We start from the raw sequence: 17,081 nt of genomic DNA, 5'->3' as shown, positions 1-17,081 counted from the left end.
AGCGTTGCCAGAATACAACTTTTCCATGTTGACATAGTGGCAACAATAGCACTAAATAGTCTGGTCACACTTAACATTCAACAGCTAAATGGAGGAGGACACTGGCTCTAGCGTGGTAACCAATGCGTCCAACCAAACCCACTCAAAGTAAGGAAATATAATTCCATTATATGTATCTATGACTTAGAATTTCTATCTCCTCAGGTCCATGCGCTTGGGCATGTGCGAGGTGTGTGCCGCCAAAGAAGCCCGTTACGCTTGTCCCAAATGTGAGGTGAAAACGTGTTGCTTAACCTGCGTCCAGATCCATAAGCGTGAGCTTAAATGTGACGGCAAGCGGGATCGCACGAAATATGTACCACTTAACGAGATGACTGCCAGAGAGTTCATGAGTGACTATTGCTTTCTCGAGGAGTGCACACGCTATGCGGACAATCGTAAAAGTGATCCCAGCAAACGTTTCACGCAACATCAGAGAATTCTGCCTGTGCCGCAGCATCGCATGAGATTGGCGGCCCACAAACGACGCACACGCCTACAATTCTTGTTACCCAATTTTAGTCGCCATAAGGAGAATACAACATATTTAGATTGGAAGTTAGGACGTCTCTATTGGCGCATTGAATGGCTTTTTGTTGATCCCCATGTTTTAGGTGAGAGTCCAACGGTTGTACGCTTAATAGATGAGCGATGCGACGAGGAATTGCCTCTGGCCGCATTATTGAAAGAGTATATCGATGGGCACCATGACATCCCGCGGGAGCAGCGCAAACTGCTACAGAATCATCAAACTGCTGGTTTAGGTCAAATAACCACCTGGCTGAGGGCCGAAGGCATCAGACGATGTGGATCACGTTGTTATGCCTTATCGATGGCCCAAACGCTGCGAGAGAATCTCGGGGATAAAACAATTTTGGAGTTTCCCACTATTTTGGTCAGCTATGAGGCAACTCCCCCGCCTGGTTGGACCATGGTAGACAGTGGTCAGTTAATTAATTTAAATTTAAATAAAACGAACTCTCATATAACCTTCTAACATTCCAGATGATGAAGATGAAACTTCAGAAATTGTCAATGACAGCGAAAAAGCAAATGCTACAAACAAAAGGCTGAAAGTTGAGGAAGAAACACAGGAGACGCCGGCCCCTGAACTCCAAGATATATATGAGCAATTGGTAAAAGACTTTGCTGCAGATGATTCAGACGATTCCGAAGTCAACAGTGATCATGACGTGGAAAGCTAGTATCTTAGATTCCTCTATCAAGTGGGCAAAATCAATCTAGATCAGAAAAGGCGATCCCAAAGATGAAAGGATTTTTACTCAACCAAAAGAGGAGTTAATTCGGTTTCAACAATCTATCTGCATCGTTCCATACATTCTATGGCATGGATTTGACCGTTGAATTCAAGAGGTTAATCGATGATATCAATAGACCTGGATCATTTAAGCAAAAAGTTTTAAACAGACTTTATGTGCATATAAGAGCCAATTTAAAATAAACTATTTTTAAGCCAAACTGGCATTGTGTCGCCAGCAATCAATAATCTGTTTTTAGTTAATAAAGTAATCTGACATCATACAATTACAAGATTTTCCTATTGGTTCTGATTATTCCGTATATGATTCGATCCACATAGACGATGAATGAACTTGGGCCATCCGATTTTATTGATGAAAGACTGTTCCCATATGGACGAGAACAAGTTACTTCATTCCATGCCCTCTCATTCTTCAGCAACCACAAACTCATTTGTCACATATATATTTTTAAATTAAAAGTTTTGCTGTATTTGTCTCATAGAAATTTTTTTCTATATAGAATTTGTTTAGGCTAAATATATAAATGTTATGAATTGATACCACGTCTTTATAGAATTCTTTATATATTGCACTTGAGGCTAACTCTGGCATTTGTGTATAGCGTAATGCAAAATTCATTTTGTTGAGTACAATTTTTTTTTAACGATAATGTTAATCTTAATGCAATGCAACCCATTGGACCTCTATCTAACTCGCCTCCATCTCGTTCTTCTCAACATTATCATCAACATCGGTTTGCATAATTTATGTACATTGTATATTGTGAAATTTAGATTGTTATATATATATAAATAATATAAATATAGCATAGAATTTCTTATTTTCAATTTATATCTTTTGTTTCGCCTGCACCAGTTTAAAATAAAAGAATTAAAAATAAGGAAGAAAAAAGAATGGTTAAATTAAAGCATAAACAAACACAATTATTATTATTATTACTATAAACTTTTCTTTTGTTGTAACAAAAATAAACATTTTAAATCAAATGCAGTTTGTTGTCTCGTAAGAAATGAACAAAAAAAAAAAAGGGAGACAGAAACTAAACACATTTAATATATAAATTGCTCTAAAACAGAAATTGGAATAGTTGTATTTATATATATATATATGCATATAAACAATATATATATAGAAGTATAAATTTCATGTATGCATGTATTAACAATAAAAAAAAATAATAATCATAAACACACACCCATCTAGATAGACAAACTTTTCGCACGCATTTTTTTTAAGTTTAAACATTTGTTATACAAAAAAATACATGCAATGGGGAAGTAAAGGGAATAGGCGATTGGCGTACAAATTGAAAGTATTTCGTGAATTTTCTTGCTCTCCGCTTCCCCTTTTATTCTTGTTTTTCGTCTTGTGTTTACTTTTGCCTGTCTTGAAAGAATTTATTTATTATTCTTGTATCATTTGTTGATTTCTACCTAGATAATAAAAACTATGCAACATACAAAGGGAAAAGTAAATATATATGTATATATATAGGAGATGGATCGTTCAATTGATCGATCCATCAATTAGTTGGGTATAGGCGAATGTTTAAACATAAATAAGAACATATATAGAAAATGTACATAAACATATATAATTTTATGTTTTTTTCTGTGCACCTCTCCTCTCTCTCTCTTGCTAAACATTTTCCAACCGCACACACATTGAAAGTCGTGCAAACCACTACATATACATATATATATAGATATGCATGTATGCATATAGAAAACAGCAGCACACACACATACATATATAGTAGAAAAAGTCGATTTTGTTAATAGGGGGACGACTCAATATATAAACAGACAAAGAACAGTTGTGTGTGTGTGTGTGTGGGTGTATGTGTGTGAATGTGTCGTACGTAGCTCAAAGTGCTGCAAAAGAAAAGAGAAAGTAAACTACAGTCAGATCGGGCATAGATATATACGTATATCTCGATGTATCAGGCGACTCACATTCATTGCTCTAGACTCCATTACATTCTATGCCTATTCCATAAATTTCTTGGTCTCCCGCTAAACCTATTCAGTGCTCTTATCCTATTTACTGCTGCTGTTGATAGTGTTGCTGCTGTCCTGGCACAAAGTAACCGCCCTGAGGTACAGCCGCTGGTGCAATAACCGGAGCCAATACATTTTCCGGCGCTGCAGACATGGGTGCTCCCGATGGATTGAACACATCAACATAGGAATTCTTCAGGGCTGTAAATTAAAAACACAATTATTAAAACAAACGATCTTAGATGGATAAATTCATTAGGTCAACTTACTGCGATTGCGTTGCATTTTGAAAATGTTTGATGTCAATTTGGGTTGTGCTCCACCAGGAACGGCTGGAGCGTTAGATGTTGGTGCTGGATTCACTACTGGCAATGGAGCTACTGTTGGTGCTGCTGCAGCTGCTGCTCCATAGGCATCTGGCATGGTTGTGGGAACAGCAGAAGCAACAGCTGGCGGTGCTGCATATTCCATGGGATTTGCACCATAAACTTGCGATTGCTGCAGCGTTTCCTGAGGCCATGAATTGGTATTTGCGGCTATTACATTTGGTGGAGCCGGTGGTCCTGAAGGAGGAACTGCTCCCGCCGGAGCCGATGCTGCCGCCAAACCCATATCGCTCATCTTTGGCGGTGGCTTAAAACTTTCTTGCTCATCGGCATTACCCTCGGTATTGGTCCAACATTTACGCTCTTTATCCCAGACAATTGTGGGATTCTTATCATCGGGTAATATCATTTGATTTTTCGGTTTCAGTGACAGCTTATTCCATAGACCACCAAACCAGCCAGCATTCTGATTGCCCGGTGCCCTGAAATTAAAGATTTTCACGATGATGTTTGTCCCAGAAAAATATCTCGTGTGACTTTTTACATACCCAAGATCACGACCTCCAGCGCCTGCACCACCAACAGATTGTGGCTTGCCAGCTCCGGCAGACGGTTTGGCATCATTTGTAGCATCTGCTCCTCTATTCGTATCATCGTCATCATCATAGCTCTTCGATTTTGGCATTGAAATGGCCGGACGCGCTTGTTGATGCTGATGCTAATGGATGGAAGGGTTTATAATTTGAAAATTACATCATTGTAAATCTATCTATCAAATAATTAAACAATTACTAGTTATTGTTAACGATTAGTTAAAGGCAAACACATAAAAACAAATAGGAAATAAAATTGTAAATCAAGAGGAGAAAACTGGCGCAGGACAACAAAACTAGCTTCAAGTTACGAATAAATTCTTTTTTTTTTTTTATTATAATTTATTCTGAATGGCTTAAATAATTTGTATTTTGCTTAAGTACTATCAATTTAAAAAAAATATATAGATTTCGATGCTGAGAAAGAGAGACAAATAGAGAGAAATCCAAACGCTTTACAATTTATGTATATGTATGCATTTAAAGCTAATGAAAAGCACGCGCGCAGGTACAGAGTTGTCTGTCTCCAAAGAAAGGTACAAAAGAAGTTTTACAATTGCTTCTTAGAGCTAAGAGCCAAGCCGACTACTCCTCCTCCATCTGATCCGGCTGTGGTTACCGGTGCATCAATATCAAAGGTGCGCACAGCATTCGTTTGCTTTTTGGCATCCAAATAGGCTTCAAATTTATTCAAACTTTGCTCAACCTCTGAACACATTTTCTTATAGTTCAATGGTATGCTCGGATTGGCAATTAATTCTTGCATGGACCAAACATTTTGTGATTGATGTCCATCATTATTTGAATGCATATTTGCTTTTCTTTGCCTTGGTGTCCTCCTTCGATTGTGATGACCAACAAAATATTCATAATCATCATCATCGATTGTATCGTCCTCATCATCAACATATTCGTCGTCATCATCATCTTCATCATCATCGTCATCATCTTCATAGTCGAGTAATTCCTCCGGATCGACATAACCCACAGCCGCCTCTGCCTGCTCTTCACCTTCGGCATCCTCATCGATAATATAATCATGCAGCATATAACGATATCTCTGCAATTCTGAACGATCTGCATTGGCCTCGGCATCGTAGTTGTTACTATTATTGAGTGGCATATCAATCGGATATGTGCCATTGAAGATTATATGCGGCTTGCGACAAAGACTGAATTGACTATGCTTAGTTAAGGATGATGAGGATGATGATGATGTTGATGATGCAAGAGCCAAGCTATTTGCATGTCGTTGCTGTTGCTGAACTAGCAATGGTTCCGTTTCCATCTCTGTGTCTATTTCATTTATTGTTGATGGCAGATCAAAATTTACTCGCTTTACTCCTGATGATGTTGATGTACTTATTGTTGTTGTTGCTGTTGTGGTTACTGCTGTCGGCTTGGCTGCTATGAAACGTGTGGGCGTGGTTAGCGTTGTAGGCGTTAGCAATTTTTGATTGTATTTTTGGTGCTGGTGCGACTGTTGCTGCTGTTGCTGCTGACGTTTATTAATGGTAGTTATGCTACTTACATCATTCAAATTGAATGCCTTGGCTGCAGTTGTTGTTGTTGTTGCTGCTGCTGTTGGTGGTGTCACTGTTGTTGTAGACAATCTTATCTGTTGTTGCCTGCCAAATTGAAATTTTCGCACAATTCCCATTTCAGTTCCCGATTTATTCTTATTATTATTATCTCTTTCCAATGTGTTTAAATTATTCAACTGTTTTAACGAGGGTTTCGGAGCAGGGGGCAGTTTTAATGCATTTGCCTTGAATCGCGATGAGTTTATTTGTTGCTGTGGCTTTTCCTCTAATTGCTGTTGCTGTTGCTGTGGTTGTCGCTTCACTACATCCTTGATTGTTGTATCATTTTTATTTTCATTGCTTTCCATATGCGATAGCTGCATTCCATTTGAAGTTAAATTTGAATTGAGTTCAATTGAAAATATTTGCATAATCAACAAACAAAAAAATTGCACAAACTCATCAAACACAAAAACTTTTCAATTAAAAATAGACCAACACCAAAGGAAAATTTTAATCGCTGCGCGCCCTCCGTGTAGGAAACTAAAAGGACAAAGCCATGGAAAGCCAGACTCAAAAAGAATCACTTACCATAAACATTTTGTCACGTTAGAAATATAAAAACCAGGGAAAAAATTCTTTACAGCATGTGACTAAATACAAATTATTTGGTCTTTTGAAATCATTGACATTAAAATATTATCCTACTTTTATAAATTTGTAGTTCATAAACTTTCTATTGTTTCTTTAGAACGAAATATTAACAAGGTGAAACCGTATTTTTTTTTTCAAAATGAAATCTTGATAAATTCAGTGAATTGTTGAATAAATTTGTCGAAATCGAAATAGATATCATCTTTGCTTTCGTTTCTTTTAAATTTCTTGAGTAGTTCAATTTTTAGTCAACGCATCAACTAAAGAAACTTGCATTTAATTTTAACCTTTCCCTGATGATTCCTTAAAGTAAATTTAACTATGTATTTAGTTAAAATAAGATTGAGATTCCATCTGATTAACAGTGACTAATGAAGACTATCCTTAACTTTTTTTTTGGCAAGTAGAACTATTTATGCTTACTATGAGTATATAGTATATATACATTAATAATTAGATTAAAATCTGAGATCACAAATGTGTCATGTGGAATCCTCACTTACCTCATCACCATATGGAGGCTGTTGTGTTCCCGCCCAATAATCATAGGCGCCAGTTGTCGCTGCTGCTGGCTGCCCATAGAGAGATGGATCTTGCGGTTGCTGCTGATGATGCTGCTGCTGCTGCTCAAGTGGCTGTCCACCATATGCTTCAACAGATGGCTCAATGTGTCCATACTGTCCGGTGGCAGCTTGTTGTTGCACAGCACTTGGATCGTAGAACATAGGAGGAGGCACCACTTGTGCCTGTTGCGGCTGCTGCTGCTGTAGTTGACCATTAGGATCGTTTAGCGTTTCCTGCTCTGGATGTGGTTGCTCATAATACTCCGGCTGCTGTACATTTGGCTGTTGCTGAAGATCAGTTGGTTGGGCTGCATCCTTGGCCACTTGCAATGTGTCATCATATTGCATATTCAGTTCACGAAACTGTTTGTTTACCTCCGCAAATTGCTGATCGATGTCGTTCTGCAGCTGTTGTTGTTGTTGTTGAGGATACTTGACAATACAGAAAATTAGTTAGAGAGAATTCAAAGAATGATGCTTAGGAGAGTTCCACTTACAGTCGTTGTATCGGCTAATGCACGCAACTGACGCAACCAAGTCTTCTCCTCCGATAATGTATCCTTGTTGTTGTTGCTGCTGCTGCTGCCATTGGCAGCCGCATTCGGAGGACTGGCAAAGAATACACGATTCATCAATATGGGATCATGATAGCGTAAACGTTCGGCCAGATTATAAACCTAAAATGGATTATGTGATGAGCCAAAAATCTAATTGGATAAATCGGGTTAAAGTTTACCCTCTGAATGAAATCGCTGTCATAGCTCTCCGGTTTGATCTCAATGTGTCTGGCGATTTGCTCTAAATAGTTAGTACAACGGAAATGCTGTCCATAATCAAGAATGCGTGTGGCCAATAGAAACTTATAATGCTGGAAATTGGCAATGCTGAACTTCTGATCGAAAAGCGAACGGGCATACTCGTAGATTTCGGTCATTATAATGGCCTCATTGCTGGCAAACTCATTGAAATGCTTGTAATGTGAGGCACCCAGCAGTATCAATTTGGGCACATTAGCAGTGAGAGTTGTCTGCTCGGTGGCCGTACTATCATAACGTCCGAATTCCTCCTGGGCCACCAGATAGCAAAAATGTGCCGCATAGATATCACCGCGTTGGAACAATGTGTCGCCCAGAGCCACTACCGAACTGCGATCGTATTCGGGCTGACGTGACTTGTTTGTGACCAAAATGGAGAGATGGGAACGCCAATCGCCCCATTGTTCATCTTTCAGCTGGCTAACACAGGCCGGCGTATGGCAGCTCTTCATTTGGTATAGAGTCTGCAATGGATCGTTCGCTTTGATGGCTTTGTTGAGAAACTTTTGGGCCACATCGGTCAAGGCATAGCGATCCTCGTACAGGGCCAAGAAGAATGCATGTGTCCACAGATTGTTGTCGGTGGCCCATTGCAGGGCCTCCTCAACATTGCCACGCAACACATAACTACGAAATTGATCGATGGCTGCCTGCTCAGATACTGGTTGATTTCCACTGGGAGGACCCGAATGAACATCATCGCCTTGATGTACTTGTTGCTGTTGTTGAGCAGCAGCAGCATCGCTGGCATCTAAATTTTCACTGGCTTCCGTTGCTTGTAGCTCCGTAGTGTCTCCTTCCACCTCGTTCTCTGTTTCCATTTCGTTGTCCACTTCCGTTGGCGAATATGGATACTCGTGTTGATTCTCCAGCAATAAATCACCCACATCGGTGTCAGCAATATACTAAAAGAAAAAAAAAAGAGAAAGAGTTGTATACACTTTGCCCTCGTATGTCTCTCTCTCTCTCTCTCAATTGGATACTTACCCCATTCTGACGCAATAGCAATATCAATAGATTCCACATCAAGGCATGAGATGCTCGATATTTATCCACATTTCCTTGCGGTTTCTTTTGTGTGGCATAGAGCACGGTACACTGACGCGTTGGTCCCAAACGTATTTGCTCCTTACAGAAACTAATTATCTTATCCTTGTGCAATTTACGTCCCTGCAATGGTCCAGGATAGGAGCGGAATAGGCTGCTCGTGGCATCCTTAATCCGGGGAGCTGCCACCTCAACATCGTTGCGCAAACGACCCCGTCCAGCGTATTTGGGTTTCACTTTCAATAACAAACTCATGGCATATGAGGCAACCAAATGGGGACGATTGAATTGAAGCGGTGTACGACGTCTTGGTGGTCGGGCCACTTCCATTCCTCCTTGCAATGGTGTTGGTGTTGCTGCTGAGGCATAGCCGGGAATTGTTGAACTCACATCCCCAGCAATTTCAGCTCTATACAAGCAAAATAGGATTCCATTAGTTACGGACAATAATCAGTGGTAAGATGAAGAGTTTTAAAATAAAAATTTGAACAATTTCCATGCAAGAAAAAAAAACTGAATAAAATTTATAAAAGGCATAGAGTGAAAAATTCACTTCGGGAACTTTTGGGTTAAATAGATAGATTCACAAGGCATGCGGCCTAAAGGATTTGTTCTTAGTGACAGCCAGAAGGGGGGATAGGTGAAGCATGAGAAAAGAATTTGGGAAACAACAGTCCACAAAATCACGTCAAATTCTTGTCCCCCATAAGCGAAAAGCCGAAGCAATGATGTGTTGGAATCAGAAATTATAGTCCCCAACTTGTTGATCAATGCAAAACGAATAGGAATAATAATTCATTAGACTTTGTACACTCTTTTTTCTATATACTCTAAACTAGAAATCAAACTTAAATCGACTTATTTTGAACAATTGAAGTGTAAAAACATCAAATCATTCAAGGGGGTATTTTCGGTTGTGACAATTTTTTGTCCCAATTTTTGTTAGCTTACATTATTATATTATGAGAATATTGTCCTAAATAGGTATTTTGAAATTCGAAATGCTTCAGGAGAAATGACATTTTGTTTTTGAGGCAATGCTCCTGTCGATTTGTTTGATTTTAATGAAATAAGTGCAATCGACCTAGAATGATAGTAGCCATTCTGAACCTGACCTCATTCAGGATCTTAGGACTTTTTTTTAATATTAAATAAACAACAAAAAGGGCAAAACAAATCCCAAAATTCTGAATGAGGTCTGGACCATCTACGTTTGTGCTTAAACTTTAATTTTAGACTTCACTCACTTCAAATTGTTCTTAATAAAAAAAATAAAAAATTAAGTTCTACTAACTCCTCAGTTTTTGAATGATAGTTTTATTTTTTTAAGGCTTCCAACCAAGTCATATTTTGAATAATTTAAATTGATGAAATGAAGGAACCTTATCAATTTAACACCTTTTTGGTTTAACCTATTGAAAGAAAACTAAATGGAAGTTGAATTTAACACCTTCTGGGATTAAATTAGTGTCAAAAGATATAATAAGGACAGTTTCAAATCGGTTTTAAGGTATTTTTGGCAAGCTTCATCAGAGTTCACGCTTTAAGAACAAACTAAATAGCAAAAATAAAGCCGACACCGAAATGAATATTTACCCATGAAGACGACTTAAGATTATACGAAATTGGACTCTGTTTTATAAACTTGGAATCAATTCCATGTCCTGCTCAAAGAATCCTTATGTTATAAGAAGTTTCTAAGGTTAGACACGAATGTAAGCAAGTTTTCCCAACCAAGTTTGAAGGGATTTCAAAGCTGCCGGAAAATCCACCACTAGATAAAGGGAAAGTCTAATGAAGGGTCGATGGAGGCGAATGGGAGGAGTTTCCCCGCACATGTATATTTACATATGTGAATTATTGCAGATAGATAAGCGTAGGGCATGGGTATGAATGACAAGTGAGAGAGAGAAAGAGAAAGCGAGCGATAAAGAGGAGATGGAAGACAGAAACAGAGGGTAAATTTTGAATGAACTTGTTTTTTTGGTATTTTTTTTGGATTGTTGTTTTTTTTTTTTGTTTTTTTTTGGAGAGACCACCTGATATCAAGGCCGCATTCGGAGCTAGCATAGACGCCCGCATATGATAATCCACCGCCGCCTCCGACTCCGCCGCCGCATCGTGAACTGCTGCGTCCGTTGAGTGCATCGCCACCGCCGATACTGAGATTACTGAGAGATCGTGCACTTGAGAGGCTAATGCCATAGGCATTCGGTGTTATCAATCTTCGGCTGCTGTGCTGAGATTCACCGCCATAGAGGCTTGAAGCATCATCGATTAGGCTGGCGTTTAGCAGATCCGTATAGTTGTGGTTGTTGTTGTTGAGATGATGTTGATGGAGATGACGTTGATGGAGACGATGGAATTCATTGGCTTGGTTTATGTATGCATGTGTATACCTGGAGTGGGAAGGGTAAACACATTGCACAATTTATGTGTGTGTGTGTATGTGTGTATGCGTGTTGATTGGTTTTCGATTTTGTTTTTTTGTTTTTTGTTTAGTTAGAGACAAGAACACACAAATTATTTTTTGTAGTCAGTGTGTTATTATTATTATTTTTTGTTGGCCAAGGATTCAAGGATCAATTATACAAAAACACTAGGAAAAGCTTCCAGCGAGCAAGCTCAGGACAAGGGTGTGAGAGAGAGAGAGACAAAAGATAGATGGATGACATATGAAAACAAAGAGAAAATGTGCATTGGAGACATTTTCTCATCTACAATTAGCTGAGGAGTATGCGGAATGGATGAGGGATTGAAATTGGATTTGTTTTTTTTTTTTTTGATGGTTAGCAAACTATTCCTTTGGTTTATATATTAATTTCTATCATTTCTACCACACACACAGAAAAACAATTCAGACAGCAGGTGGAAGAGAAAGGGGAGAAAGGTAAAAGACAAGGGAGCAGGAGGGAGGTTTGGTTATACTCTACATGCCCAAAATCATTAAACAATATGTGATTGGGGGGTTGGGGAAGGATTTAACAAAAGTGTGTTAATTAATAACAAAACGATAACAAAAATTAACAAAAGTTAATTAACAAAAACCCTGCAGAGAGAGAGGGCGAGAGAACGACTCGCTTATCCAAAAAATAAAGTTAATTAATATTTAGTTAATTTGCTTTCAAGAATGTACTAACAATAAGTTAGAGTGATTTTTGGTTAATTATAAAGTCTTTTCTCTGCAAGACTCTTCAAACCAAAAAAAAAAAAATCATATTTTTAGAAAGGAGTTAGAATTTGGACTTACCGCTCACGTTCTCTTAGCAGAGCAGCTTCGCTTCCAGGAGCAATATTAGCCGCTGCAACTTGGGCTTGGGCAGCAGCCGCGGCCACAAATTGCTTTGCGGCAGCTGCATCTAAGCTATGAGGATGTTGCTGCTGCTGCGGCTGCTGATGATGTTGTTGTTGCTGGGCAACAGCGGCAACATTATTTAATAACATTTTATTAAACATTTGGCCATAGAATTTGGCATACATATCGGCATAGGCATGAGGATTTCTAGACATTTGCTCATACATTCCATATGGATCATAGGCCGCTGGCGATGCCGTATAAGGATCATAATTGCTGCTGCTTGTATTGTTGTTACTATTGTTGTTGTTGCTACGTCGCTTAGAGCCGCCGGTGGCATTGGAGCCACCACCATTATTGGTTCGTTCCTTTTCTAGATCACTGTTACGCGATGATTTGCGACGATACTCCTCATAACCATCCCAATGCCGTTGATCGGGATGATGACGACGTCGGCGATCACGCTCCCGTTCTAAGGTACTATCATCTAGGCGACGGTCTCGTTGCTCGTAACTACGGCGCCCACTGCTGCGGGATTTATCCAGGCTAGACTTTGGTCCACCGCTGCGACCGCCACGATAATGGCCACGCTGATGATCATAGTCATCATAGTCATCGTCAGCAGCCGCAGCTGCACTACGTCTTTGATTGCGACTACCTTTACTGCTGCTGGCAGGACCGCTTCCAACATTGTTGTCCACATCAAGATCAGCCATATCTGGGGCATCGGATTCACCATCATACAAGCTGCTATTGTTCCCGTATCCACGACGACTATTGCTATGGTCATATCGCTCCTGATCCTCACCCCCGCTATGGTATTTCTGTGAGCGTCTACGCCAATTACGTTCCCGTTCACGATCCTGATCAGCATCCAGGCCACGACGGTTACGCTGTTGATCATGACTGCGACGGTCCCGATCGCGGGATGGTTTACCCTCGCCACCACCATGGCTGGAGCCAGTAGCAGCACTGCCAGCGATGCCACCACCATTACCACCGCCACGTATCGAGTCTTCGGTTTCACCATCATAGTTATTATAATGGCTGCCACTGCGTCGACCAGACCGACGCTTTTGATGCTCCTCCGTTGGCAAGTCACGACGATGATCCGCTGCTGTAACTCTGTCTCGTTCCCGTTCGCTAAGGAGCAGCTCATCGGATTCATCCTCTGAATCGAGTTCTAATGAGTGTCCAGAACGCGGTTTGGGTCGAGTAGGCAGCTGCTGATTCCTTTGCTGTGACTGTGATGATGGTGTTGGTGCTGGTGGTTGAGAAATCGTGGTGATTTCTTCGCTGGATTGCTCCACCGAAATGGCAGAAGCTGCTGCTGCTAGTATTGAGGACTGGGCTGCACTGGGGAGGAGCACACCTCCGACTGGCACTGCCGCTTCTTGATCCTCAAGATTTTCTCCGTCCAAAACGACTTCACGTTGCTCCCGTTGAAGGGGCAAAGATGGAAGAGCTGTCGTCTCCACACCGGTAACCACACGGTGTGGTGGACTCCTCGACGCCAATTGCTCACCATCAGATGTGTCTTCACCATCAGCCTGACGTTCCGGCATATGTACGGCCTGGACAGCGATTGGCTGTTCCGTCCCGGTTACCAAACGCTGTTGCTCCAACTCGGGTTGCCCTAGCACTAACCGCGAGAGACCAGGTGGTGGCAACAATTGGTCATCATCATCATCTGCCTCCCAATTGGCTTCACCATCGTCGGCCGCATCGGTCGGCTGTTCGGATAGATGGCTAGTCTGCAAATATTGAGCACGTTCATCATTTGGTGCGGCCAGAACTTCCTGATTTTCATAAATGCCAAATGAATGATTGAATGGCTTTGGCACGTCAGATGGCTCAATTGCAGGCGCAGCATTTGAAACCCGTGAAGGAAGCGATACTTGGTTATAAATGACCCCAACAGTTGGAGCCGGAACCGGGGGTAAACTCGCAAGTGGCGCTGGAGCTGGAGGTAGCGACAAAATGCTGGTAGTGTCCACATGCGGCGGAGGTTCAGTAAACATGGGATCAATGGTGGATGTTGGTAATGATGCTAACGATGATGGTTGTGGTTGAGGTGGATTTGGTGGTTGGGCGGCAGTTGCCGCCAATATATTCACCCTTTGACTGGGACCAGTTGAGCGCTTAAATGGATTTCCGCCACCAGCAGCGCCCATAGTTGGTGTTGCCCCGATACTCTCTGGTAATGCCATTGGCGGAGCTACTGATATGGGTTGATTTTGAAAGGCTTGAGGTGGCACAATGGCATCAATTTCTGGTTCCTGGCCCAGTTCAAGTGGCACTGTAGGTGGTGGCGGCGGAGGCGGTTGATGGTGGTGTTCCACATTAATGCTATTATTGTTGTTGTTGTTGTTAGCAGCGACAGATGTTTGACCAAAGGCTTGCCAACTGCCTTGGCCTTTGACATTGAAGGCATCCTCCACAATGTTGGCAGCAGCTGCTGCCACATTACTAGGATGTTCGCTTAGTGATTCATTTTGGATGTTGGAGTTATTGTTGTTGTTGCTGTTATTGGCACTATCATTCCAATCACCCCAATCGCCCCAACCATCATTGTTGCCATTATTATGTTCGAATGAATCCAAAACAGGACCTGGCTGAGGTTGAGATTGAACAGGTTGAGGCGGATAGAAAAATTGTTGAGTTGTCGCCGGCTGTTGCTGCTGCTGTTGTTGTTGTTGCTGCTGCTGTTGGTGTTGTTGCTGCTGATTAGGCGTAGGCACTGCAGTTTGAGTAGCCGCAAAATAATTATAGTTCATTGCCTGTGGCTGTGGCTGTAGCTGCTGCTGCGGCGGCGGCTGCTGCTGTTGCAAATGATGTTGATGCACTTGCTCCTCTGACCAATATTGTGGCGGTTGTTGTTGAGCTGTTGGCTGGAACATTTGATTGGCATAAAGTTGTTGTTGTTGCTGCTGCGGGGGATGCGCCGGCAGCGGTGGTTGTTGTGGCTGCTGCTGCTGCTGAGAAGCATGACTACCCAATGGTTGTTGCTGTTGCAACGGAGGTTGAGGCTGCTGTTCTGCCGGTTGCTGATGTGGTGGAAGCCATTGCGTATTATTGTACAGCATGTTTGATGGTTGATTTAGCTAAAAGGAAAAGCAATGGAGACAACATTCGTTTAATATTTTGCCATTTGGCTTAAAAAGTTTAAGTCTTTACATCTCACTACCCTCTCTATACTATAATTATTTAAAAGATTGAATAACATTAAGATAAAACATCTTATTGTTAGTATCTAAAGGATACTACATCTTGTATATATGAGATAACTTCTACGCAATATCTATATTCGGCACTTTAACTTGATTTTGAATATATTTCTATTTATATATGTACATATACATACATACATACATATACATATATGTATATATGTACATAAGTTAATAATCTTTTATTACTTATATAAAGTTGCAGATAAAAGAACACACAAAAACACACAACACATATAAATATGTAGATGTATAATTTGAGGAAGAGAATGAGAGCTAAAGAAGAGGAGATGAATAAGCTCTACCTGGACCCTTGATCTTGCATAATTTCTATATGTATCATCATATGTTTCACCTATTGTCATATGCACTGTGGTTACTTGCTGGTCCTGCTGTTTCTGCGTTTGTTGTTGTTGTTGATTGTTTTTTGTTGAAGTCGTATTATTTAAATTGCCATATTGTTTTTGATTCGCTCGATGTTTTAGCCAAGCCATTCAATTTAATGCTATGGAGTCTGCGGGGGTTATTTGGCTAAAGGGTACATACACATACATACATCCATACATATATATCGTAAAGGAGCCAGCTGGTGATTTTTCAGCTTTCAGCTGGTTCAATGAACTAGCGCTTTACCGTTAAGTGTATTTATATATGAGGAGCCTGTTTCCTTTTAAATGTTGTAAAGTCGCCTAGCATACATGCATACATATTTTCATAATACGATATCGTTGAAAAAAAAAACAACAGCAGTAACAACAACAACAAAAGTTGCCGAACAGCGAAAAAAAAAGTTAAAAGTTTACGTGGACGTTTGTTCGTGTGTGTTGTTGTTGTTGTTGTTTTTTTTTTCTTTCTCTCTCTCTCTTTTCATATCTGTCGTTTGCCCCAACTACACACACACACACATACAATAAATTATAGGTTTTTTCTTTCACAATTTTTCCTATATCCTTTTTAAAATATTTCTATTCCTTCAACCTTTATAATATATTTATTACAGTTGAGGGCGAAAAAAAGTAAAAAACAAAAAATAGAGCAGTGGTTGATTAGAAAGAGAGCGAAACATCAATAAAGAGAGAAAGAGACAGAGTGAGAGAGGTTGAACTCCAGGGTTGCAAAGGCACCTTTCCATTTCTTTTACTCCTTAGCTTTTGCATATAACAAGTGCCTTGTGTGGGACAAGGGGGTTGGGGTGGTGGTGTGTTTTGAAATATAAAACAATTATCAAACAACATTTGCTGTTGTCAGTTTTGCATTTTATAAATAAAACACACGCTGACACACACACACTTAAACACTCAATTGCACCTCATCTCACTATTTTTGAAAGCAAGTATATACAAGTATTACTTCTCTCTCTCTCCCTCCTCTTATTGTTGCCCATATCATTCCATCGTCACTTTTTTCAGCCTAATTTCTAATTAGCAAGAGGAAAACTTACACAAACACACACGAAAAATAAACCGTTTTTTTGCAATTATACGCACTTAATATAATACACTTGCAATTTGGTTAACATATACATTTACTAGTCTTTTTTTGTATGCAGTCGTGTTGTCGTAGTCGTTGTATTCGGCTGAGTGTAATATGAAAATTATTAATCTATGGAATTTCTCGTTTTTCGTGCTGCAAAATCCAAATGCCAACTCGACTTTGCAGAGAGAGAGGAAGAGTGTGACCGCAATCTGTTTTTAATGTCATTTGCAACAACAA

The 17,081-nt window shown here is 40.2% G+C and overlaps 2 protein-coding genes across 4 annotated transcripts; one reads left to right on the top strand and one right to left on the bottom strand.

Moving 5' to 3' along the window:
* Positions 1–63: 63 nt before the first annotated feature.
* On the top strand, positions 64–1,590 carry LOC6648308 (box C/D snoRNA protein 1). Its single transcript, XM_002070845.4, has 3 exons — positions 64–147; positions 205–983; positions 1,045–1,590. The coding sequence occupies exons 1-3, from the start codon at positions 89–91 to the stop codon at positions 1,242–1,244; spliced, it is 1,038 nt and encodes a 345-aa protein (XP_002070881.3). The 5' UTR covers positions 64–88; the 3' UTR covers positions 1,245–1,590.
* A 789-nt stretch (positions 1,591–2,379) lies between these two features.
* Positions 2,380–17,038, bottom strand: LOC6648307. Of its 3 annotated transcripts, XM_023179329.2 has the most exons (12): positions 15,674–15,748; positions 12,094–15,242; positions 10,883–11,242; positions 8,784–9,252; positions 7,718–8,701; positions 7,479–7,658; positions 6,922–7,413; positions 5,773–6,141; positions 4,197–4,366; positions 3,592–4,130; positions 3,278–3,523; positions 2,380–3,196 (listed from the first exon to the last, which is right to left on the bottom strand). In XM_023179329.2, the coding sequence occupies exons 1-11, from the start codon at positions 15,731–15,733 to the stop codon at positions 3,366–3,368; spliced, it is 6,930 nt and encodes a 2,309-aa protein (XP_023035097.2). In that variant the 5' UTR covers positions 15,734–15,748; the 3' UTR covers positions 2,380–3,196; positions 3,278–3,365. The 3 variants fall into 3 exon arrangements, with proteins under 3 accessions (XP_023035097.2, XP_046868412.1, XP_023035099.2); XM_047012456.1 differs by lacking the exon at positions 15,674–15,748 and adding an exon at positions 16,810–17,038 and having other exon boundaries at positions 3,592–4,366; XM_023179331.2 differs by lacking the exon at positions 5,773–6,141.
* Between the last annotated feature and the right edge of the window lie 43 nt (positions 17,039–17,081).

This window comes from Drosophila willistoni, unplaced genomic scaffold (genome assembly GCF_018902025.1).
Source record: "Drosophila willistoni isolate 14030-0811.24 unplaced genomic scaffold, UCI_dwil_1.1 Seg143.1, whole genome shotgun sequence".
Taxonomy (NCBI): Eukaryota; Metazoa; Arthropoda; class Insecta; order Diptera; family Drosophilidae; genus Drosophila; species Drosophila willistoni.
This window is presented reverse-complemented; position numbering and strand designations above follow the sequence as displayed.

Coding starts and splice junctions, on each gene's coding strand:
- LOC6648307 (XM_023179329.2), bottom strand. CDS start 15,733: ATGACAATAGGTGAAACATATGATGATACATATAGAAATTATGCAAGA. Junction 7,414..7,478: donor CATTAGCCGATACAACGACT/GTAAGTGGAACT, acceptor TGTATTGTCAAG/TATCCTCAACAACAACAACA. Junction 6,142..6,921: donor AGCCTCCATATGGTGATGAG/GTAAGTGAGGAT, acceptor AATGGAATGCAG/CTATCGCATATGGAAAGCAA.
- LOC6648308 (XM_002070845.4), top strand. CDS start 89: ATGGAGGAGGACACTGGCTCTAGCGTGGTAACCAATGCGTCCAACCAA. Junction 148..204: donor TCCAACCAAACCCACTCAAA/GTAAGGAAATAT, acceptor CTATCTCCTCAG/GTCCATGCGCTTGGGCATGT. Junction 984..1,044: donor TTGGACCATGGTAGACAGTG/GTCAGTTAATTA, acceptor CTAACATTCCAG/ATGATGAAGATGAAACTTCA.